Source organism: Paramisgurnus dabryanus, chromosome 1 (assembly GCF_030506205.2).
Source record: "Paramisgurnus dabryanus chromosome 1, PD_genome_1.1, whole genome shotgun sequence".
In the NCBI taxonomy this organism is placed as follows: domain Eukaryota; kingdom Metazoa; phylum Chordata; class Actinopteri; order Cypriniformes; family Cobitidae; genus Paramisgurnus; species Paramisgurnus dabryanus.
Window position 1 is genome coordinate 32,431,009 of NC_133337.1, and position 25,919 is coordinate 32,456,927.

At 37.1% G+C, this 25,919-nt stretch overlaps 1 protein-coding gene across 1 annotated transcript; it reads right to left on the reverse strand.

Annotated features, from left to right (window-relative positions):
- Positions 1–1,025: 1,025 nt before the first annotated feature.
- On the reverse strand, positions 1,026–20,335 carry nrf1 (nuclear respiratory factor 1). Its single transcript, XM_065289687.1, has 11 exons — positions 20,184–20,335; positions 17,686–17,932; positions 17,231–17,345; positions 17,016–17,142; positions 16,780–16,923; positions 12,163–12,321; positions 11,683–11,886; positions 9,835–9,936; positions 9,570–9,727; positions 8,906–9,030; positions 1,026–2,397 (listed from the first exon to the last, which is right to left on the reverse strand). The coding sequence occupies exons 2-11, from the start codon at positions 17,903–17,905 to the stop codon at positions 2,237–2,239; spliced, it is 1,515 nt and encodes a 504-aa protein (XP_065145759.1). The 5' UTR covers positions 17,906–17,932; positions 20,184–20,335; the 3' UTR covers positions 1,026–2,236.
- Between the last annotated feature and the right edge of the window lie 5,584 nt (positions 20,336–25,919).

Sequence of the window (25,919 nt, forward strand, 5' to 3'; positions counted from 1 at the left end):
AATAAGCTTTCCATTTATGGTTTGTTAGGAGAGGACAATATTTGACATAGATACAACTATACAAATCTGGAATTTAAGGGTGCAAAAAATTTAAATATTGAGAAAACAAAGCAACATATATCGCTAATGATACATAATTTTTAAAATACATTTACAGTAGGACATTTACAAAAATATCTTCATCTTAACATTATATTCTTATGATTTTTGGCATAATTATTTTTATAATTTTGACCCATACAATGTATTTCTGGCTCCCACACCTTAGTTAACTTCAAATTCAAGGACCTTTCAAGGACTATCCAGGTCCAATACCTTTAAATTCAAGAATTAAATGTGAGGACAGAGTTCAAGTGAGAGCAAGGTTACATCGTGTTACCTTTTAAGATACATGTTACAGTTCCCTTTGAGGGAACTTGCGCTGCGTTACTGCGGTGACACTTTGGGGACGCCTCCAGGGGTAAGTGCGTCTGAATGTGTATATCAAATTCAACCAATGGTGAAGCTTAACGACAAAGACAGGGTGACGCGGGAGCCAGGAAGTATATCGCTATCTGAAATATTGCCAAAGACTGCATTACAGGGACGCAGGAAGTATGGCAAGGGAGACGCAGCGTCTCATTCCCTTCTCAGGAAACAACAGTTACACACGTAACCCGAGACGTTTTCATGTGTCAAACATAACTATGCAAAAAAGCATTTTGGTATGAATCAACATTCTCATACAGAAGATATAAGCATTTAAAGGGAACAGTTTAGCACGTGTGCTTAAAAAGTCTAGAATTTTTATGGTATTATCCTACAATACACAGGGAATAATATGGATTTTTTCCAGAAAACTTCTTGCATAAAATAGATTCAAGCACTTTTAATGACCTGTATCTATGCATGTATATTTTCAAAAACTTCCCAGGGCCTTGATTTTCCCCCCAGATATACCAGTGCAACTTATGACTGGTTGTGTGGTCCAGAAAAAAACGTGTTTAGTAAAATTATATTGTAACCCAATAAGGATCTTGAGGCAGTTTATAAATAGTGGCCATTTTATTTCCATGAATGGATAAAAGGGAAAAAGTCAAACTCTGACATGTGGTGCCACATCAATGTCACCATTATTCTCTTTCCAGCAAGATAATCAAGTTTCATCAAACTTTATATTGTACAAGTTTTACATAAAAAGTTGACGTAATGTTGACGCGTGTCGCAAAGCAGATCAAAGAAAGAGAAACTGAAAAGAAAATGTTTCTAAACCATGTCAAAAAAATGAATATCTGATACAAAAATTGGCATTATGCACAGAACTAAAACCAGATGTAAGAGAAAAAGCAAATATGGTTCTGTCACTTAGCACTCAAAATATTTGATATTGACATTTCTTTTAACATTTTGTGTCCAAACGAAAGCATTATATGAAAAATAAATTACAATAAATACCCAACAGTTTGATCATATTTGCATGAACTGTTTCCAAATACTAACAAATATTTAAAGTTCTGTTTTTATTGATGTATAAAAAGTCAAAAGAAATGGGAGTGCTACATCTTCCTCTTGTCATTAATTCGTCAACATTTATAGTTATCTATTAACAGTACAATATAATAAAGAACTACAGGTAGCTGAGTGAACAATTAAGTACCACATTATCAGTCAAGATTGATTTTTTTTACATCGGGGTGAAATGCATATGAAGAATTTTACGTTGTACAGTCCGACAAAAAATCCATGCATGTTCAGCTCAGTAGTCAGGAGTAATGGGAGGCAATACTAAAATGATTTACTTTACACAATATATTAACGAAAGCATAGAAATATGGCACAAGATGGTTCAAGATATATATGATATATATATATATACATACATGGATGGATAAAGGTAAAAACTGAGAAGAGAATGTGTCAGAGACATCGTGAGAAACCTAAAGCTTTAAATCGAAGGAAAAATAACAAATTATGCCACTTAATTTTTGAGGGGTGAATTTTGGTTGGTGTATTTGTTGGGAAAGAATTAATCCTCTTTGCGAAACACCAGCTAAAAAAATTAACGTTAACATCTTTAACAACACTAGGAAGAAAAAAATAAGACTATGAATTGTTAACAAAAAAAGAAAAATCCCTACGCCCCCTGCAGATGTTTGGTAACAGGTTTTAATATTATTTTTACAATATACTCCAGCAGCTACTTCCTTTATGTAGTCGCAGAGGATCCTGTCCCAGACAGCTGCAGGGGTAGAGTATGTCACTGCTCCAGCGTCACCACCTCTACCGCCTGTCCGTCGAGCGTTACCGTATTGTCTATGCGGGTGGTGACGGGAGCCATGGCGACCTGAACGGGTCGGTTTCCCTGGGCCAAACTGGTGACGACCGTCTGATACATACTGACTGGTATCTGGACGAGGCCTGGAATGAGAGAACAGGTATTGAAATTTACAAATGGTGTGTTTGCATCAAATGCATTTATCCAAAGCGACTAGATTTTGTTTATCAATCTATGTAATCCCTGGGGATCGAACACATGACCTTTGCATTGCTAACAAATCTGAATATTAGCTCCCCTAGAGTTAAACATTTGATTTTTACCGTTTTGGAATCCATTCAGCTGATCTTCGGGTCTGCGATACCACTTTTAGCATAGCTTAGCATAATGCATTGAATCTGATTAGACCATTAGCATCGCGCAAAAAAAATAACCAAAGAGTTTCAACATTTTTCCCATTTAACACTTGACTCTTCTGTAGTTAAATGGTGTACTAAGACAGACGGAAAATTAAAAGCTGCGATTTTCTAGGCAGATATGGTTAGGAACTATACTCTCATTCTGGCGTAAAAATCAAGGACTTTGCTGCCGTAACATGGCTGCAGCAGGCGTAGTGATATTACGCAGCAGCCGAAAAATAGGCCGCTGCTTTTGAAAGATACTAAGGGAACTATTTTTTGTCTGCTGCGTAATATCAATAGGAAAATATTAAAACTCTTTGGTTATTTTTTAGTGCAATGCTAATGGTCTAATCAGATTCAATGGATTATGCTAAGCTAGGCTAAAAGTGGTAGCGCCAGACCCGGAGATCAGCTGAATGGATTCCAAAACGGTAAAAATCAAATGTTTAACTCTAGGGGAGCTGGAAAATTCACATATTTTCAAAAAAGTGGAGTGTCCCTTTAAGCACAGGATTTAAATTTCCTTTTCAAAAAAATTAGTTTTCATGGCCCATTTCTGAGATTACATTTTGATAAATTCAAACTAAAATTTAATACGACAAACGACACATAAAATCCCTGATATTCCATGACTTGGACAAAAAAAAATAGAAAATTCTCTGACTTTCAATGTCTGGAATAGGCCTTTCAAGATTCCATGATATTCCAGAAATTCCACAACCCGTGGGAACCCTGTAAGCACTATAAACTAAACACTGCCCATTTTATTTTTGTTTTTTATTAAACAATCTTTTCTTTTAAAATGACATGTAGTTTATTATTTAGTTTGCGGCAGTGCATTTGTCACACTGAAAACAGGTCAGGTCAAGTGCACTGCATTGTGCGATTAAGTATCTCTAACAGTGTGTTCTTTGATCTATTACAAACTTAGTAGGTCATCTGGCTATTCATGCAGAAAAAATAGTGCAAATAATTATAATTAGTGCATACTATTTGTATGATATTCCACATTTCTCAGTCATAAGACAAATCACAGAATCAAATCAGCATCGGAGGCGCCTACCAAAGATGTTCTAGTTGTGTGTGATGTACGTCACAAATGAAATCGAGACAGCAGGAGGGAGGGGATAGGAGGACGCTTCGTGATCGAGCGTCCACGTTTAGCGTATGCTCACTACTCGGACAGGCCCAGAAGAAAAGGGGGCCGAGGGCAGGGTGCTGCATCTCACTGCAATGCGGAACAATGGAGTAATTGAAATGGGCCGCTCCCAACTTCCGTCTCTTTTTCTTTACGTCTTTTCCATTTCTGGATTACAGATGCACTCACACAGGAGGCCGCAGAACTGTCACTTATTTTCCCGTCCAGTAATTTTGCAGTTTTGTTTACAAAGTAGTGACTTGCAAAGCAGTTGGAAACTCTGTAATGGTGGCTACAGGAAAGGCTCATATTTCAATCACGCTCTCCATTTAGTCTGACAGTTTCTTTGTCTCCTCCCAGTGCCGGCACAAACTCCTCAAGATAAAATTTCCTTTCAATTTCAGCTTTACAAAGACAATCAGTTTTGACCCTTAAATGAGATATACTGAACTTTAAGAATAAATTTTGTTTATCTTACTGACCCAGACCCCTGATGATATCACTCTTAGGGTGAATTTCAAACAAGCTGTCAATATATTAGGAAATATGAAGGGTTCCGATGCAAAACCCTCTAAGTGCATCTAAGTTCAGTACTTTTACTTTAACAGCGATGAAACTTTTTTGTTTGTGAAATGCCTCATTTTCACAAATGTCACTTCTTTGGTCATTTAACTGGTATTTAAAAAAATTGACTGTCTTTCGCTGCAAAACCCTCTAAGTGCATGCATGTTTTTTGATGGACATATATTTTCCGAGAGCATTTGGTTAATATCATAATCTAATTTTTGACACAGGCAGCGTTTGCATCTGATGCCTTTATATGTTCAGGTAATATTTCCCAAAATCCTTCAAAAATATAAAAATCCCATTACACTAAAAATCCTTAATTCTTATATGTAATCAGCCCTTTTTATACAAAGTAAAAGTAAGTTTATATTAAATAAAAAACTATTTTAGGATCATTAAGATTTTTAGCACATAAGTGTTAACAAAGATTTTTTATATTATTAATAAGATGTGCACGCTGCTATTGCCTTGTATAAGGGAAGTGGTCAATATAGCCGCTCTAGTCCCGCCTTCCAGTAAAGAGAGCCAATCGTCAACCGTTAAAGAATGACATTCTCTAGGGGCGGGGCTCTGTTACAATTCAAACAACTATAGTACATCACCACATTAAATTTTGCGCATGCACAATATCTGACAGGTGCAGAGCAGCGACACAACCTCTTTGGAAAACCTTTGGTTTCATTCAATGTGAAAAAGAATTAATACATGATGTTGGCCTCCATTATATGAAATAAATGTAATATTTTTTAATTAATAACATGATTTTCAAGTATCACAATAACAAGAATGATTAAGCTTTTTGGATGTAAAATAAAACCTAAATGTTTATTTAGTTAACCATTTTCTCGTAATCACATCTCAATAATTGTTGGGGAGTACATGAAGCATTGTTTTTTGGGTGAGGTATCTACAAACCCTTCATCACTTTGACATCGAGGGTTTCTGCGAGAGCTTAAAGGTACACTGGAGTGAAGGAAGGTAAATCATTTACGATTACTTGAGACCAGCCACTTCAAAGCTGCGTCTGCCCTGCCATTTCGCTGATTGAATAGTCAATAAACGCCGGCTGCCCATCAACGGGGTCTGTCGTCGACTGCGCTCTTACCAGCCCCTCCGAGCTGAAGCGTAAATTAGGTTTAATTGTGCAGTTTTAAAGTGACTGCATCATTTTGGGAGAAGACAGATCACTGGACTTACAACTGACTCGGATAAACCCGTCTTGTTTACACGAGCGAGAAACACGGTGTACTCGGCCTGAATCTTTTGAATCTGTAAGTAATCGGTACAGCGTTATGTAAAGAGACTCTTAACTCATTCACAAAAAAAATAAAAGATGGGTAGATTTTAACAGATGGCTTATCTAATGCGAGCATGCAATCCCCTTCGAGAGGCCAGAAAAAAAAGATTTTTAGTATGCTTTAAAATTTATTTAAAAAATGTATAGATTTAGAGTTATTAATTAAAACACAATAAAATAAAAGAAACCAAATAATAAAATAAAAGTCTTTAAAAAAGTTGATACTAAATTTGATACTACTCAAAGCGTCAGTGATATGACTAAACAACATGTAAACCAACCATTATTTCTATTTTCTGAGCTAAGAATAAAATATAAAAAATGCAGATTTAAAAGAAAAAGCTAGTACAATGCAAATAAATCACATTTACAAATAACAAAAAAGTTAAGAATAGCAATTTCATCTTTTAATGACCAAGATACGGATACACAATAAAAGAAACAGTGTTTCACATTGCTCGAGCGACAACTTATAAAGATGTGAGAAAGGCCTGATGTCCAAAGTGGTTTACCTGCTAATCAGCTTTATATGTTTAAACACACCCCTTGCTCTTGTCTATTCTCCTAATGTCATGTGATTGTGTGTGTGTGTGTGTGTTTTATAGACTGGGCTTCCTAGTGTTGACAGCTGGCTCTGTGATTAGACAATGCACTGATAATGGAGAGGATCAAAGCCCTTTAAGAGGGATCCTCGATGGTTGGGGGGAGGGACTTCTTATTGGTCACAGGGGGCAACGGGGAAAACCAGGACAGGTCACTAGGAAAGGACCAAACTCAAGGAGAACCAATTTAGGATGGGAGTCTTCAGGGACTTTGCGATATGATATTTGATATCATTTTGATATCAACTGTGATGAATTGCAATCTTTTACTCATTGGCTTCTCCTTATTCTGCACCAGATGTCGAATTTTCAGCAAAGGCCTCTAAGTGAACGGAAGAAGAATTGAATAGATGACGTCACAGTGCAGTTTTTTATCTGGTTAAAGGCGGTTTACAGAATATATTAGGATATTGACTGTATTTATTGAGAAAGGACAGTGAAAAGTGACTGGAGATTTATGTGAGATTTATGCACTTAGAGGGTTTTGCAGCAAAAGACTCAAATTTGTTAAATTTTTATTGACTAAAGTAATAACCAACTAATGACCTTTTTTTGCCATTAAAGTGAAATTACTGAACCTAAACAATACGTACATAGAGGGTTTTGCATCTGAGATCTTCATCTCTTTGATCCCCAAAAATATGATTTTTAAAGGGGTCATATTATAAAAAAATTTAAAAGATGTAAAATAAGTCTTTGGTGTCCCCAGAGTGTGTATGTTAAGTTTTAGCTCAGAGAATTTATTATAGCATATTAAAATAGCCCCTTTGTAGGTGAGTCATTTTTGGGTGTGTCCTTTAAAATGCAAATGAGCCGATGAAATGCAAACATTGATCGCAATAATGGTGGTTTATTGAAATTGAAACTCAATTGTGCTGTCAATTATCTCAACAATCTCTTTCCCTTTGCACTGAATGGCAGTGCTGTGGTTGGATAGGGCAGATTAAGGGGCAGTATTATTGTAATTAGACTTGCTACCTATGTCACAAAACAGGCGAAATCTGAACAACCTAATTCCTTTCACATGTTTGCAAAGAATGGCAAAACTAAGTTTTTAAGTTGTTCTTTTTCAAGTTTTCTAGGTTGACAGAAGCACTGGGGACCCAATTATAGCACTTAAACATGGAAACAGTCCATGTTTCATGATATGTCCCCTTTAAATAATTTATCTTCTACGCCAAGTTGATTGTGACGAGGTGGAAGCGTCTCGTGCCATTTCATTACGTTGTAACAAATGCCTTCAGTGCACCAGACAGAATAGACTGCATCACCGTTTCAAATGCATGTGTAAGCACCATCCACTCATAGCTAGAGTACTAGAGACTGATGCTCTACATATGCAAAGCGCTTAGTGGTTGAGATTAAAGAGACGTGTAGACGCTGGAGTCTGTGACACAGGTCTCACACACACACACCATCTGTCCCACAAACACCCAGGGGATTACAATACACTTCAACACACCTTATGCATCCATGCCTGCCTAAGTGAACTTCATGACATCATCAATTTCATATGACCCCCAAACATTCCTATTAGTTATGATAATGCTTCATCTGCATATATAAAAGTTTTTTTTTTTATAAAAAAGGCCCCATAGCTTAAAAAAAACACAGTTGCTACATCACTGAGGGTCTGACTGGCTGCAGACAGCCTGTCTCAGAAGCTGCAGGTGTCTATAGGTGTGGCTTTACATATGCATAAAGGTATATTTAAGGATTATACATGAATCAGGTGAGCATGTGTTAAGCAGTTTAAAAGTGTTTAATAATAATAATAATAATTTTATTTTATATAGCGCCTTTGAAAGCAGCTTCAAAGCATTTATAATACAAGTACATCATTGACAACAAATAATAAAAGTAATAACAAAGTGAAATGGCAAAGTACATATAAACATACAATCGAAATTAAATACAAGCATTAGAGAAATCACATACGTTTTGTGTTAGCATTGTCTGTATTAGGGCTGGGCAGTATATTGAGTTTGGCAATATATCGGTATTTTCTCCCAGCAGGACATGGGGTGAGACAATATTGTCTATATCGGTATGATCTGATCTAGCCAGAAATCTACACCGATGTCAGACGTACGCTCTCCAACCAGCTCGCATGACGTACAACTGTCTTTGAATTTAATTTTCATCACAAGCTGCTTTAATAAATATGAGTGTGACTTTTACATGAGGCTTTGACTTGACATTTATGCGACATTCAGATATTTATCGTATATCGTCAGTCATAAAACTTACAGAGATTTTGGTCAATATTGCCCAGCCCTACTCTGCACTAAATGTCTAGACTAATCGTCTCTATACAGTATCGATCATTTAGACAGTTTTTGGTTAGCAGATTTGATACAGATTTATTGAATCTCCGTTCAAACGTAGCAAAAAACGATCATAACAACGTTGCTTTAATATTTAAATGTAGCATGAAACTATCCTCACATGCCCTACATTATTATATATCAATGTTTTAATACAATTCAATGAATGCTACTAACTTCTGATATTTCAGTATCATGACAACCCTAAGTGAAATTTATAAATGCATTTATGTGTGTGCGTGTGTTCAGGGAGGGGTCTTGATTTGAACTCGTGTTGGGAAATAGAAATACTGCAGTGAATGCACAGAGGGACTCGTACCGGTGCCGTCCTGAACTCCAGTTAAAGCTCCTACTGCGGCCGCCGTCTCTCCCGCTAACACAATTTGTCCTCCGCCCTGTAGCGTCGCCTCTGCTAAAGTTGCCACCGCATGAGCTGCTGCTTCGCTGCAAAACACAAAAACATATCTGATGACAATCCTGCTGCCACAGACGCATTCATTTCAACAGGACTCAATGATCAGGATGTGATGGTGCTGCCCCCTAGTGCAGGAAAATAATTGTGTCAAAATAGTTTCTTGAGCTCTAGTTGATAAGAAAAAAAAATTCTAAGCATACCAAGACTGGAAAGGCTACAGGAGCTTTAGTGAATTTGGGAGCGAATGAAGATGCTCCGACCGCACCCTTAAGGCCGATTTACTTTAGTAATAATAAGACCTCTGTCTAGCACAGAAAACATCGCCACCTCAGCCTAATTGTTGTGGGAATGGAGAATAAACCAATTGTTCCCACTGTGCTGTATTTCTGGGCAGCTGGTGATGCTACCTGCTTGTGATAAACAGGAGAACGGGCTCAGGTGATGCGCTGTAATGAGACCTCAGGGAATCGAATCTGCGACTGGGACTGAGTTAGTTAGCCGCTGCTGTGGTACGGTATTTCCTATCGCTTTCTCAAAAGCCAACTTCATCATCACTTCCCACGAGTACCTGTTGAGCGCCATGGTAACCGTCGCCCCAGACTGCATCTCTTGCGACGCGGCGACCGCTGCTTCAGCCAATGAGGCCACCGCTTGATTGGCCTCTGATGCTTGCGTTGTCTGGATGGTCATTTCACCACCCTGTAGTGTGGCCCAATTTTGCTCCACCTTACGGAGGAAATAAGAATAGAGAGTTATGACCTGTAAGTACAGATAACTAACGGGTCAAAAACATAATAGGCAAAGGAAGTGACTACAATGAATATTGACGTTACCTCTCCATCTGTAACTGTGGAGTAGTTCACCTGGGCGACTGTTACCGTACCAGGCAGATCAGATGCGTCTGCTAATGTTGCTACAGTGGCTCCAGTGCCAACCTGTTAATTAGTTAAGATTTCGTTATAGCAAAAACATTTTATCAACAATTCATTTTAGTACCATGTGTATATTAAAGTTTTTTTATCCAATGTGACTTACAAAAAAAGAACATATAATTAAAAAATGTACTTCATTAGGGGTTGTGCACACCAAAACTTTTAAACGCGGCTGAAAACGCCTGGAGGATACCAATTGCCACCTGTTTTTTTCAGCTGAGCGCCAGCTTTCTTTGGTAGCTGAGCACTTTGGTAGCTGTGATACTTGAGCTGTGAGCCGGTTGGTTGTTGTGATACTTGTCCCGCCCCTCCTCCACTGTGATTGGATGGCCGTGTGAGAACTGACATTGACGAGCGGAGCTTTTCACCCACAGTTAAATCTCTTTCAACTCTTGAAGCTCAGCGCCGAGTGCGGAAAAAACCGCCGAGCGCCAGTTTTCAGTGAAAAAAAACCCGCTAGCTGCAGGCTTTTTTGAAAACCGCAGAGCTTTCATTGGAAACCATTGAAAACATTCGTCGGCCACAGGCGTAAAAGCTTTGGTGTGCACGCCCCCTTACAAATCAGATTATCGCATGACAAACAAAATTAACTTTTATTGAGATATGCACATTTCAGGAAGCTACTTGTTAGTTTCCAATTTAAGGCGTTCTAAGCGAACCTGCGAGACGTTAGTTTTTGTTGACGTTTGAATTGTTTTCAAACAGACGGAGTTTAGCTAACTCCTCCCCCTCCCTCTCCCTTCCGTGCTTTCATGAATGCGCCCAACCCCCACCCCCAAATCCTTTTTGTCGTTTATTGGCTGGAACACTTTGTTTTGTTTTGTGGTGCTAGGTTTGGCCACTGTGTTGTTATTGCCGTTTGTGAAGCCTGGGCTGTCTACAGAGATCGCGTTTTTTACAGTTTGATCAGCGGACAGGCAGCAAGCAGATAGTGAGGAGATGTTTGCTGTATGTAACAAAAAAATTTTTATGGTCTAAAACGCGTCAATTCGCTTAGACCACCTTTAACATTAAATAACGTCATATTTGTCCCAAATCATTAACGATTAACATTGGCTGCTAACGTATATTCTGCATTTTGATGTAGATGCTATCTGACTAAGCTTGCGCTATTTAATGTGCACTTCCGGTTCTACGATACCTCCAAGTTGTCATAGAAGCGACTCGACGCGGCGCAACCCCCTTTACCCAACTTATAAAACACCGAAGCATCAACTAAGCCCAAAAATAGTTAAAACTCTGTGTATGTTTTGATCATCGCTCTGAATCTGATCTCTAACAAAAGTCCTTCACAAAAATGCAATCATCTCAGCTTTTTCCTTAAATAAAAGTTCTTATTTTGAAGATATTTGAGAGGTGATAAAAAGGTGATTTTTTTATTGATATATTACATATTAAAAGTAGATACTTTTCTGGAAGGCATTCAACTTTTGAGAAAATCATAAAAAAGGCTGGCAACTTTGGCAGGGAAAGAGTAAAAAGAGCTGAAAGCAGGTTGTTAAAATTTAAGAGGAAAGAGTGATGCCAGCCGATAAAGACAGATATTTCAGAGGCGGATCAAGATGTGACTTTTTCTATGTGTGCTGATCAAGAACATGCAATATGTAAAGTAAACCTGGTCAGTTAATATTTTGTGCTAATTTAATTTACCTGTTTTTAATATTTTTTAAGTAAATCAAAGTTTTGATTTCCTCTATATTTATTAAGCCTAGAAAATAAAGCTATATGTTTACATGTAGCTCCTCCCACCTGTATGAGCGAGACCGTCCCGTCAGGATTACTGATCGTCTGCACTACAGTCTGTGATGGAACCAGGTGTGCAATGCTGTGTGTGGTTGTTGTGGCAATATGTTGTGTGGTAATCTGGTCCTCGAAGGCGTAAAGCAGGTCTTCTCTCCCATGTTGCTTGTAACAGTTTTTAACTATAGTCCTCAGGGCTTGTGTCCACGACACCTGTTTCCAACAGATACAGAGATTCATGAAGTTAATATGATGCAAGGATTAGATCTTATGTCTTATTTCCGATGTCTGTCTTTTTTAAATCTGATCAAACTCTTTGGATATATGAAGTATGTAATACAACTCTATAGGTACTTAAGATTAACATGACAAAAGCAGAAACAGCGTGTATTATGTGAGCCTGAATTTTGAATCCAATTTTATTGCTGAGAAAATATTAAGATACATTTTTAGAGTGTGTGTGTATGATCACAATTGTGTCAAGATTACCCTCTGTTTCTGCTCTTCAGTTCGGACATCGCTCCGTACGTTGGCCCAGGGAATGTCCTCTGGCCACCAGATAGGCTTGCAACTCTCTTTTCCCCAGCCGGGCTTCCCGCGGCCTGTGGAATACTTCAGCATTTCGGGAATGAATGCTCGGAGCTGAGCCTGCAAAGAGTCAAAGCACACATTCAGTTCAAATGGTTTTTTGATCAGCAATGATGTGAGGAAAAATAAATGTGTATGAAAATGAGTTTGAATACAATAAGCCATCGATTATTCTCTTCCTTGAGAATGTGGCTGGCTACAGACAGTCTGTCCACACATACTGCTCTTAAAGGGAGGCTATTAGGTTTCTATTTAGAGGCAAATCTATGGATGAGGATTCAGTGCAACCTGACTGCAGTAGATTGAGTCGGATGTGAAACAATTTCTTGCAAGATGGTAGCTGATGAATAACATAAACATCAGGTATGTGATTTTTTTAGCATTATGCAAGGGTGTGTTTTATAAAAACACTTATAATCACACTTTGATTTGTTAAGGACAATCCACTAGGCTGGTGATCGGAGTGAGGGCGGAGTTTATCCCTGTGTACTCAGTGCCCTTTGTAATTCCGTAGGCACGACAGGGATTGTACTCAATGCCTCACTGATGCTCATCCCTAGGTAACTAGTCATTACGCCAGCTCCAGTCTGGATCCTGCCTTTCAACACATATGGAAAGATGACACCGGCCCTTGCAAGGACTTCAGATGATGCCAGTGCGGGACTTTAAACTGATCTAACATTTTTTATTGTGTTTTACATTTTGTCCTTTTTTAAACACTGAAAAGCGCTAAACAACTAAATGTGAATTGAAATGAACTGTAGCAACGTCTGTTCACCTCAACATCACAGGCTAAATTTGTTACACTTCCTGCTAGCCTGACATTAGTCGGTAACAGACGACCAGAGGAAAAGTATTTAACAAATTAGCACACAAACGCAGGGATCCTTCACTACTAAAAATTACGGTGTAATAAAAGCTTATTCGGAGTAGTGGTCGGGAACAGTGGTTCTCAAACTTTTCGTCATGTGCCCCTCCAACAATTTTTTAACAATAAAATATTTTAGAGCAAAGTACAGCTGTATTTATTCCATATTGACCTTTTCATGACATTTCTATGCATGGACATGTTTACTTTTATATATGTTAAAGGAGCATTTCACCCGTAGAAACATTAATCTTTATTGAAAGTGTGTTATATTTGTAGTCGATATGTAAAATACATTTAGAATTTGGTGCCTATTTGACTGAGAAAAGGGGTGTTTGTAGTCTCACCCCCTCAACAAAGATATTGGACTTCCTTCTTTCAATGATGCAAAATGATGATTTTTACATCATTGAAAGAAGGAAGTGCAACACTGAAATCTGTATTTCTCCTGTCTCAGAGGAAACTGAGAAAATGAAGCACAACCATTAAAAAACATGACTGGGGTTCTAACTATACAAAGATTAATGCAAATGGGTGAAGTGTCCCTTTAAAGCAGCGCACAACTGGAAAATACAATTTTTCTATGCCGATACCATATTCGAATAACATCTACTTATAACGATAGATAACGATAGTTTTGCTTTTTACTCATTGTTTCAAATTATTAGGGTCATGAAATCCTAAAAGTGCGGAGCGTACAAACTGCAATACTGTCAGTAGCTGCGTTTCCTTTGCAGATTTGTGCAAAAATGTTTGCGTTATTTTTCTAAATGTCGACAATAGACTATTTCTGAAACTATGGCATTTCCATAATTATTGAAAAGCGACTGAAACTTTGTTTTTTTCACGTCGACTGATGCTGGTAGGTTTACTAAAATCACATCCCCCACACTAGGGATTATTTTTAACCAAAAGAGATGTAAAATTATTATCAAAACAATGCCAAGGAAAGCCCATTATACTTCGGAGCGGCAACGTGTAGGTGTTTCTTGGAGATAAAAGTACAATATTTTAAATCAAAAGAGATGTAGGAGTGTTATCTAAACATTATTGGCAAGGAAGCCTCTTACACTTGGAAGCAGACATGTATTGAGGCGTTTTTGGGAAGTTTTAGTACATACCGAATTATCTTCAAATAATAATTATGTGACTTGCGTCAAGTGACCTGAAAATGCGAATAAACTGTTTCTATTGCAGTTTTGCGAAATACACCTTTTAGCAAATTGCCTGAAAAACCATCTCATCTGAGCATAATTTTTTTGCAATATATGGGAATTTTTGCTAAATTTACATGTTTCCATTGGCCGTATTTTTAAATCGCAATGTCAATTTGCGCAATTTAAAAGGTAATGGAAACGCAGCTATTGTGATAATAATCACCTTTTGATTGCCAGGAAATGTGCTGATCATCGGCTGTTTTTAAACAATCGGCTGATGTCTGATAGTGTGGAAATGTTATTAATCTGCCGATACCGATTATAATATATCGGTGCATCACTGCTACAAACATGTACATTACCTTTTAAAATCTTATGCAACTATTCCCTGTTTGTACATTTTTAATATCCCCAATTTATCCTTTCTAGAGGTCGACCGATATGTGTTTTTCAGGGCCGATGTCGATACCGATTATCGAGTAGACAAATAACCGATATTTTGAACCGATATGTCTGGTGTAAAAATGAAAATTAATGTCAAAATGAAGACACAGGCTCTGACAAAAACTTTCAATGCTTAGAAACATTTTTAATTCTGACTCTTAGAAATGGTAATTATAACAATCATATTAATAAGAACAAAAAGAGCGGGAAGCACCCATAAACTGACCATAAAAACTCACCAAACAAAACCCGACAGAAGTGGAAAACAAAACAATTATTACCACTTAAATAAATACTGATGTCAACTACAACTAAATCCATGTAACAGATTGCCTCCACAAGCATTATGTAGTAGGCTCTTCCTTGTGTTTGTGCAGATGGTCTAATTACACGGCGAAGGAATTAAGAGGAATCTTGCGCCTCAAACACACCGCTCGGCCGCCCATTCCCTTCCCCTGCTCTGCTCTTAATCCACATGGGAGCCAATCAGAAGCCTCTGTGCTCGACCACGGTGTGTGTGATAATTACTCGCGCACACAAGCCTCACCTGATGATCCCTGTACAGACCTGCCTCCAACTGCCACAAACCAAGCAAGGTGTGTCTGTCATGGGGGACACTGACTATCATCAGCCAACCCCAAAACAGCATGGGGGGTTGAGTTAAGGATAAACTGGCAAATTAACCGGTTAAACTAGTTGTTTTATCTTTTTTCAGGGAAAAACAAGAACAACTGGTCTAGGTAATAATAACCCTGGGGGACGCAGAACTACGGTAGTATTCACTGTAGTGAATGACGTGAGACCTGCATATGGTCTCTGAGGGATCTGGGATGATTCACTGCGTCAGCAACATCACACAGACAAACAAGAGATTCTGGAAAAAGACCCGAGCAAACACTCTGGAGTAAACGGCAGCAATGTATCTATCAGACAGATTTTCTTAAAGGGATAGTTCACCCAAAAATGAAAATTCTGTCATGATTTACTCACTTTCATGTTGTTACAAACCTATATAAATTTCTTTGTTTGGATGAACAAAAAAAAAGATATTTTGAAGAACGTTTGTTACCAAACCGATCAGAAGCCCCATTGACTTCAATTGAATTCTTATATCGTACTATGGTAGTCAATGGGGCTAGGTAAAAAGCCCCAATGACTTCAATAGTTGGATAAAATAATACTATGGAACTCAACGGGGCTTCTGATTGGTTTGGTCAGAAGCCCCACTAACTTCCATAGTATTATTTTATTCAACTATGAATGTCAATGGGGCTTCTGATCGGTTTGGACAGAGCCCCATTAACTTCCATAGTATTATTTTTATCCAACTATTGAAGTCAACAGGGCTTCTGACCAAACCAATCAGAAGCACCATTGACTTTATGTCATACTATGGAAGTCAGTGGGGCTTCCGATTGGTTTTGTCAGAAGCCCCATTGACTTCCATAGTATTCTTTTATCCTACTATGGAAGTCAATGGTGCTTCTGATTAGTTTGGTTACAAACATTCCTCAAAATGTCTTCTTTTGTGTTCATCAGAACATGAAGAAATGTACTTTTAAAATTAGTAACAAGTAACAAATCTAAAAAATAAATTAAAACATGTCTTTTAAAAATTACACAATCAAGTAACGCTCCATAATTGTGCTGTTTTTCAAATAAATAAAAAAAACTTGAAACAATGCAATTGTCCTTGCTTCATTTACAGCCATATTTTAATAATCTATTTTCAATATTGATTTCAAAAGATAAGACTTTCACTTATTTGCATAATGTTGACAATTTAGGGTCCATATGAAGCAGAGAAATTAAATTTATTGATGTGAAGGCAAGTCATTAAAAACCATTATGATGGGAATTTGATGTAAAGCTGCCCCATACGCACGGTATAAATAACTGAAAAGACTCATTTAAATGTCTTTAAGCTTAAAAAAGCATCACGGGTCTGATCCCAGAGAACATGCACATACAGCTTGTGCTACACATGTATAAACAAATTATTAACTGCAAAAACTTTACATTTGTCTTACAGCGCCACCTGGTGCCTACCTGTGTCATCTTGTCCACAGACACTGGTATGCCATCTATGGTAAGTGGAGGAAGTTCAGAGCTCAGCTCGCCACCACCAGGAGGCGCATGTTCAGCCAGGGCGTTTTCCAAATCCTCTAAAATCATGCTCTTGTATTTCCTCACCTGATCACATAAAAGAAAAGAAGCATGAACAAATCACAATGCATGCAATTCTATTATTAAATGTTATTAGAATGGAAAGCACACGCACTCACCACATTCTCTAATGGGGCTGCTCCAAAGACTCGAAACACGGGGTTTGGTTTAGATGGAGAGATGCACAAAACAATGGCTTGCTGGCCAACCCGTGTCGTGTACTCGTCTAGAGTAGCTCTCAGCTTCCTACGATCATAATCCTTAGTCAATAAGATTTTATTTAGAAAATCAAAATGGTCAGTTTTTGTTTGTGAAAATATACTTCGACTTTTACCTAAGCAGTCGAGTCTGTTGTCTTTTACGGATTGAGGGGTTTGACTCAAAAATGTGCGGCCGCTTCCGTTTCTTCCCTGTCGCAACGGCGGCAGCTGCTGCCATGCCAACAGGCCCTTAAAAGCAAAGAATTTGGGTCACACGATAAGCTGTTTAGGAGGAATCATGAGATCAGATTTCTCAGAATTAACTAGATATGAACAAGCACAGACAACCATCCTAACATAAAGACTTTTTATTCAAGTGCACCATCTAGTGGTCTATTTCCATACATTTTTCTGCCTTATGTGCTAACAAAGCCCCATCATTAAGGGTAGTTTATTGAGTATTTGATAACCTTTATATTTAATAGCCAAATATTAATTTCATAGTTTAATAGGTTTACTAAAGTGAAAGCTAAGAACTCCTAGGCTAGTTGTACCCAACTGGGAATGAATTGGGTGGTTAGGGTCTCACCTGCAGCAGCCAGATGCGCAGTCACCTCATCTGTCCCAGTTGAATTAAGAATGTCGGAGTCATCGTACGCATCATCGTCAGGAGAGGAAGGCGAATCCTCATCCGCGCTCAGCATGCCATGCTCTGTGTACGTGGCAACGTGGACTTGCCCGACCTGTGACACAGCGTGGGCCTCGATGGTGGTCATGTGTTCTGTCTGATGCACCGTGTGGTCTTCCATCACCCGAAACAGTTTCCCTCAAACACACTGGCACACAAATACACGAGCAGTTGGCAAACACGACTACACAAGTAAACGTTTATATGTTTCAATTAGAGCTGGGCATAGATTAATCTAGATTAATCTCATACAAAATAAAAGTAATTTTTTATATAACATAGGAGTTTGTGCTGTGTGTAATTATTATGTATATATATATATATAAATACACACACATTCATGTATTTATTTAAGAAACATTTACATGTGTATATATATTTATTTATATTTTTATATATTCTATTCTATATATATAAAAAACTATATTTGAATAAAACATTTCTTAAATGTATATATATGTATGTGTTTAAATATACATAATATTTACACACATCACAAACCCATATATTATGCAAAAAATTACTTTTATTTTGTATGAGATTAATCGAGATGAATCTATGCCCAGCCCTAGTTTCATTTCATAAACAAGCTGAAGTTACATCTTAAATCATTGTTGTCTTATGATAACTACTAAACATATTATCCATCACAGCTACTGTTTCCTGAGCATTGTTCTGCTTATTTTTACATCAAACAAAGCTCAAGGGTGACTAAGTGACACAACGGATGACACAAACAGTGTAAAAGAGGGTATTTTTATCCTAAAAAACTATACTATTACCTATTTGATGATAAATATTGTTTTTGCTGTAGTACGTAGTTACAAGAGTATTAGAAAAAAGTAGCACCCATTATAGATTTTAATTTACATAAGTGCAGCTCAACTGGTAGAGCATTGCGTTAGCTAAGAAAAGTCCTGGGTTCGAACCCAGGGATGTATAGCTTGAATGCATTCTAAGTCATTTTAGATAAAAGTGCCTGGCAAATGTAAAATAAAGATTATGAATGAACTTTAAAAATGTTTGTGCTAATGTGTAGAGCAAAAGTGCATGGCTCATTTCTAGTCACACAAACGTCACATGTAGTCTGTATTGTACGTAGTTGCATTTCAACACTTTCCATAAGGGGGCACTAAAACTACAGCACTGTGTGAACAAATTCATGCTAAAAACTAATTAATTTGAGAAATAATTGTTTATTTTGTAAGGTTTATTAGAAGTCTATTAAGTTGAATGTAACTGATTATTATTGTCGAGTGCATTTGTTATTTGTGCAAGTTATTTCAATATTGCAAAATTTACAGTAATGCAATTTTTTTAAAAATATTGATTTGCTGCAAACAAACTACTGTAAGCATTATAAGTAACAAACTAAATGACACAGAACAAGAACCTTTTCAACTTTTATTAAATAATCAGTGATGGAATTTACATATATCTGACAGCCAGCAGTGGGAATTACATTTATTGCAACGTTTGGGATAAAGAAAAATTACGTTATATAAAAATGATTTTTTTTTAAATATAATATATAAATAAGGATGATGGTGTTTCTGTCATGCTGCACGAGCTATATAAACTAACGTTAGCTCGTGCAGCAACATTCATTCATCAGCCTGACGCTAAAGCATTGGAAAATGGTAACGTTATATTGAATAAATTCAACAAACATGTCGTTTAACAGGACAAAAATGACAATATATACAAATACGTCGATTTTAGGGTAGGTTTGTATCTCTCCAAGAACTGAATCGATATATAGTAACGTTACCTCAGACCAGCAATAATAAGAGACATAAATGGCGGTTATTTTCAAGCTGTGAATAATGTGTAAAGAGCGCGCGATAAAACAAAACATATTATCAAAACGATAAACAACGACTTCTGACTGAAAAACTGCTTGGTTACACATAATAAACCTAAAAGAAACATGCAGAATGTGTGAAATTATCCATTTAAGTGAAATTTAAGCCGGTTGTCGATTCTGTATAAATTCAAATTTAGACGACATTACTTTCCGATTAAACCCGACGATGTGTTAATATGATATAAAGCATAAATTAATTTAAATTCCCCAATCAAATATAAAAACACAAAATTTTGAGCTCGGCGATGCTATTTAGCATCTGCACAAAAACAGGAGCTAAACGGTTGCACGAATGATCAAAATTCAGTAGGCCAAAGGCCTGCGACTGCGCCATTATTCTTTATGTCCCGATCCGACTTAAATAAAGTATTGCCATCCTAAAAAACGCCCCAGATAACATCCCATGCTCTGTTTTGCGTCGTCGCGATCTGCATCTGCGCGAACGAGTATGTGAAATGCAAACGCTGCCGGGTTGTTTGGTGCGGCTGCGCCGGGGCTGAAATGGCTGGAGATTGCGCGGTAGGGCACTAACCTCAGAGCGGCTGCGCTACTTCGGGCCTGCGCGGTGCGTCGGAGCTGTGAACACCAGCTGCAATGGAGGACAAAGAACGAGCGGCAGCAGTGAGCGCGCGTGCTGAGCTCAGCGGCTGATGCGCGCCCCCGAGCGATGTGCACTGAACAAATCTCGCCCCTCCTTCTCGTCCCAAAGCCCAGAGTACGGACAGCGTGATGCTATTGCAGTCAGTGCAGAAGAAGAAACAATAATCTCACGGCACGGCAGACTTGAGTCTAGTTGCAAAAAAAAAAACCCACAGAGAAGTTGCTCTAGATTGTGAGCAAACAATTTGCAAAGCTGTGAAATAATTTATTTACATTAATGCATTTGGCATTTCATCTAAATGGACTTACAGTTAATATAAGTATTTTTTTGCATATTTGTTTTTATTAAATCATTCAGATCTTCAAACTATCATCATTTTATTTATTAAGGGAAAAAGCTGTTCAAACCAACCTGACCCTGTGTGAAAAAATAATTGCCCCCTAAACCTAATAAGTGGTTGTGCCACAACTCTCATGTGGATGCCATTTTTACCCAGTCTCTGTTATTGTTGAATTATGAACACTGACCATAAATGAGGCTTCCAGTTTCTTTTGTTCTGGGTTCTCCTGAATGAGTTGCCGGTGTGCCCCTGGAGTAATTTTGGTAGGCCAGCCACTCCTGGGAAAGTTCGACACTGTTCCAAGTTTTCTCCATTTGTGGAAAATAGCTCTCATCCTGATTCGCTGGAGACCCTTTCCAGACTGATACCTCAATTACTTTAAGAGGGGGCAATTACTTTTTCCACACAGGGCCAAGTTGGTTTGGATGGCTTTTTACTGTAATTAATTAAATCATTATTAAAAACGGCATTTTGTAGTTACCTAGGTTATTTTTATGTAATATTAAAATAAGTTTGATGATCCGATTCATTTAAGCGTGACACATATGTAAAAAAAAAAAAAACAGTTAGGAAGGGGCAAATACTTTTTCACAGCACTGTATGTTTCCTGGGATCGAACTCATGACCTTTCCAACACTATGCTCCACCAGTTCAGCTTCAGGAACACTTGTTTATCTCCAAGTCATTTGTTATACATGCAATAAGTTGTTTTTCATATAGCGTATGCATTTTTTTATTTTAAATTTACATTACATTATACTTGTAATATAAGTGTTCCCTTAACTAAAGCATTGCATTAACAGGGTTCGACTACCCAGGGCAACACAATGTATACCTTGATGTGAATGCACACTTTAAAATGTAAACTTTGTGAAAATGTTATATATAACTATATAAATATCAGTTAATAAGATATTTAAACTACATTTTGTTTTTTACTTTTGTTGTTATCAAACATCTTTAGTTACTATAATATTATCCAAATCATTTTATTGATGGCTAAATCTCTTGTGCTTTTAATTGTGTACTGTACTGCTAACTTTAGCCTACTTTTAAAATACATTTTTTGTACATAAATACTTTATTTTTATCATAGATTTCATTGAAATACAATTTGAAAAACAAAACTACATATCAACGTAAAAGTTTATGAATTGAATTATTTAAATATATTTTAAATATAAAATAAAAGTCCCTTCACTTGTAATCTGCAGCAGGGTCATCACGCAAATGACTTTGACGATGTACACATGCTTTATTAAATCACATTTAAAAAATTTGGTGTGTAATTTTTTAGGTTTTTATATATTTTTCTATACATTGATTGTTAAGTTTCTAAATGCACTTTGTCCGAAACGGTAAAATACTAAACGCCAGTTTGAATTCGGACAATCTACCCAAATCGTTTAGTTACGAGAGCGACGAGATACGATGACAAAATAGTTCAAATGAATGTGTGTCTGCATATATCTCAGAGACATTAATGTCTAAATATCTCTCTTAAAGTGGAAACTTCCATAAGATGGCAATCTAACATCGCAAATATTTCACTACCTCGTGTTGTTTTTATGTCTAACACTAGATGGCAGAAAGTGATCATGAATTCATTACTAGTTGATGGCACAAACCATTGTCATAACATCAGTGTTTGTGTATAAATGACACAACAAACCAGCTTTTGTGACTCAGCTCATTTTTTTTGTGTGTATCTGCTAACTTATGTATTAAAAAGCCTTTAAATCACAGGGAAAATTGTGTAAGCTATACAGTACAAAAGTAACTCCACAGGGCATCATTACCTTTTTTTGTTTGATTATTATGTTTTATATTTTGGCATGACAACAACATGAAACAATACAAAGAGACAATAACGAAAAAAGGAAAAAAATAGAAAAATTACAATTGTTTAAATACACAATTTCCTCCAGATCCATGTCCCTTTTTATACGATGGTACCTTTTTCTTTTTTTAAAACCAACAACTACAAATGGATGGTGTATAGCTTGTGCATTCTGAAATGACCACAAAAGTTTTAAAAGTATATCTGTGCCTGACACTTTTTCTCTTTATTCCCCTACTCTTAACCTACACTGTGAAAGGTTGACCGTGGTGGGGTATGGTGTTATATAGCAAATTCTCAGGTGATGAAGAATCGGTCTTTAGAGGTTTCACAATCTGCGATCTATCACCACCCTGGTGCCCTGCTGGGGAGAACCGATAAGGTTTCAGAGAAAAGAGTGGAGTTCAATAATTTGCTTAATTGATTGTCTGGAAGTGAAGATAATTCATGGTAATTGTCAGGCCGGTGAGGAGTTCATGAGTTGAAGCCATTGAAGGAGGAATAATAGATGCTTTTCTCTCCTACACACTTTAGATAGACCAAAGGAAGAGTCACAGTTTGTTTTAAACAGACTGTGGAAATGCAATGAACTGTGAGAGAAAAACAGATTGTGCTTTGCCTATCAAACGTCAGCCCCTGCTGATACGCTCGTGAATTAACATCGAACCACCAGAGTGCACTACGCGACTACGGTTAAGTTTCTTCTATTCAAAGTTGAAAGCTGAATTGTGCCATTTCTGTTGTTTCCCCAGGGCCACCAAATGAAATGACAAAAATTAAACAGGATTCCTAAATTGGTTGGACAAACCCAAACTCAGTTAACAGGACCAGCCAAGGTATGTTTTAATGAACAGTAATGCACTGATAGTCCCACTGGGTTTAATTTATTTTATAAATGTTATTCGCATTAACTTGAGACAGGACAAAATCCTATCATACACAGTCATGTTAAGTTAACAAAATAAGTTACGTTATTAGGGCTTATTTAGTCTTCAACATAATAAGTTACTGTTAATGATTTGTAACGATCGATCAGATAACTATCACAAGAAAGTAGGACTGCATAACAACTAATCGCAACTAATATGATGTTTTTGTTGACATCATATATGTGTGTGTATATAATCATTAGGTATATATAAATACACACACATGCATGTATAATTTTAAGAAAATATGTGTGTATATATTAAGTATTTATATATAATACAAATTAGTTAGAAATATCAAAAGTATCATTTTTGTTGAATATTTACATGCATGTGTGTGTGTTTATATATACATAATTATTATACACAATACACACACACACACATGCACACACACACACACACACACACACACACACACACACACACACACACACACACACACACACACACACACACACACACACACACACACACACACACACACACACACACACACACACACACACACACACACACACACACACACACACATATATATATGCACAAAGACTTTTATTCTGCAAGCGATTAGTTGTTATGCAGCCCTACAAGAAAGGCTAAATAAAATAATTAAAAAATGCTTAGATATGTGCATTTCATTGACCATCTAGACACCTTAATGGATGAAAAGGAGAAGCAGTGACCCCTAGTAGGCCTATACATGTCTCAAATTTACTTTGTGATGGTTACTTTACAAAGATTTTAAAAAAATGGCGTAATACACAACAATTTTATAGATTTTATTCTGGGAACATTATGCTCATCATTTACATTGTATTTTTATTATGCCTAATTTTATTTTTCTAAAAAAAAAAATACTTTGCATTCAAACAATATTTGAAAGAACCCCAGTAAGACCACCACAGAGCCCCAAGGGTCCCAGACCCCCTCTTAAAGACCCATGGTCTAATGTAATCTTTGTCAAGCATGGTTAGTCAGTCAGGCTTTATCTGTGGTGTGGGGAGTGAAGGAATGGAGCCACAAATAGCCTAAGCCCTTTACCCATGAATAGAGGCTGGTATAATTTATTCCAGCTGTAATCAGTGCACAGATTTCTGTCAATGCAATCAGCTCACAATTAGGAGGATTCTCCGTTGTTCTGCTGGTTTCTTGGAGGACCTGTGGTGCTGAGTGGCTTTCTGTGGGCCGATGTGTAGCAAACAGCCAATTTACAAAGCCATTAAGATATCAGCACCTTTTGCTTTTTCCATGTAACCTGTTGTCATCTCATCTCATCTCTCTCTCTCTCTCTCTCTCTCTCTCTCTCTCTCTCTCCTTCTCTCTCTTCCTCTGTTCTCTTCTGCGACTCTTTCCGTGAACAGGTGCAAAAATTATTCCTCGTTCACAGAGGGCTAAAATCCTGATGTCTTCCTCACATAATTTTTTAGTTAAAATAACTCGCTCTCTCTTTCTCAACAGGTATTGTTTCAGAAAAGTAAAAACTTGTAACCTGGTATAAGCACTAAAATAGCTTTGTAAGTCGCTTTGGATAAAAGCGTCTGCTAAAGTGCTAAATGTAAATCTAAATGTGAGAAAGAGGGCAAATAAATTTATGTGCAAATGTGCAATTGTCAAAGTAAACAACGAAAGATGTTCAGGTTTTTGATGAGAAGTGTGCTTTTTAAAACATTGTATAAATCTGCATCTAAACAGTACAATGGCAAAAGTAAAACCCTATACACTCTTAAAGGGATAGTTCACCTTAAAATTTTAATTCTGTCATCATTTACTCATCCTCATGTTGTTTTAAACCTGTATGAATTACAGTTTTTTTCGATTGCTAAACAACAGTGAGCACAACTGGAGCTACATGTGCAAAACTCTAACTACAGTCTGCAATACCAGAAGTCACCTGAGCTAAACTGTACATATCACCTGCAAAACTCACTCCAACCAACACAACTCTAAACACATGACTCAAAACAGCTTAGTGCAGCCAAACACTAAACACAACCCTCACTGAGATAACACACACTGTCACTCACAACACACTGAGAGGAAAAACACTAACATCAAACACCAATACACAAAATACTAACTTTTTATCTTTACAGTTTCAACAATTTCAGTGACGTCATACAAAGTAATGTTTTCTTCAAATAATTATTTATTTATTGATTGATTTATCACATGATTTATTGAAATTTTTAGAACAGAACAATTCTTTAAGGTAAATGAAAATTAGCAGTTTGCTTGCTTCAATAGTTTGTAGTAATTTATGGAATTACAGTAATGAGAAAAAAGGTAGAAATTAAAAGTACATACTGTAATTCAAACAAATAAATGAGGGGCTAATCCTGCCTCTCTCTAGCATCAGGCCACTACCTGCCACCCTGCCCCCTCACTCAAACTGATTTTGCCAAGTGGTTGATGTCCTCAGGGCAACATTATGTTAACCCTGGAACAACATTTCAATCAACCAATCAGATTTCAGAAATAAGATTATAGTTTGTTTTACGTAAATTTAAGCTTACAACCAAGATTAGCTGTTTCTGGACCATTGTTTTTTACTTATC

Excerpts from the sequence above, each read along its gene's own strand:
- nrf1 (XM_065289687.1), bottom strand. The coding sequence starts at position 17,905 with ATGGAAGACCACACGGTGCATCAGACAGAACACATGACCACCATCGAG. Across the intron at positions 17,346-17,685 it reads TGCGCATCTGGCTGCTGCAG|GGCCTGTTGGCATGGCAGCA; the intron begins GTGAGACCCTAA and ends TTTGCTTTTAAG. Across the intron at positions 11,887-12,162 it reads CTGAAGAGCAGAAACAGAGG|GTGTCGTGGACACAAGCCCT; the intron begins GTAATCTTGACA and ends TGTTGGAAACAG.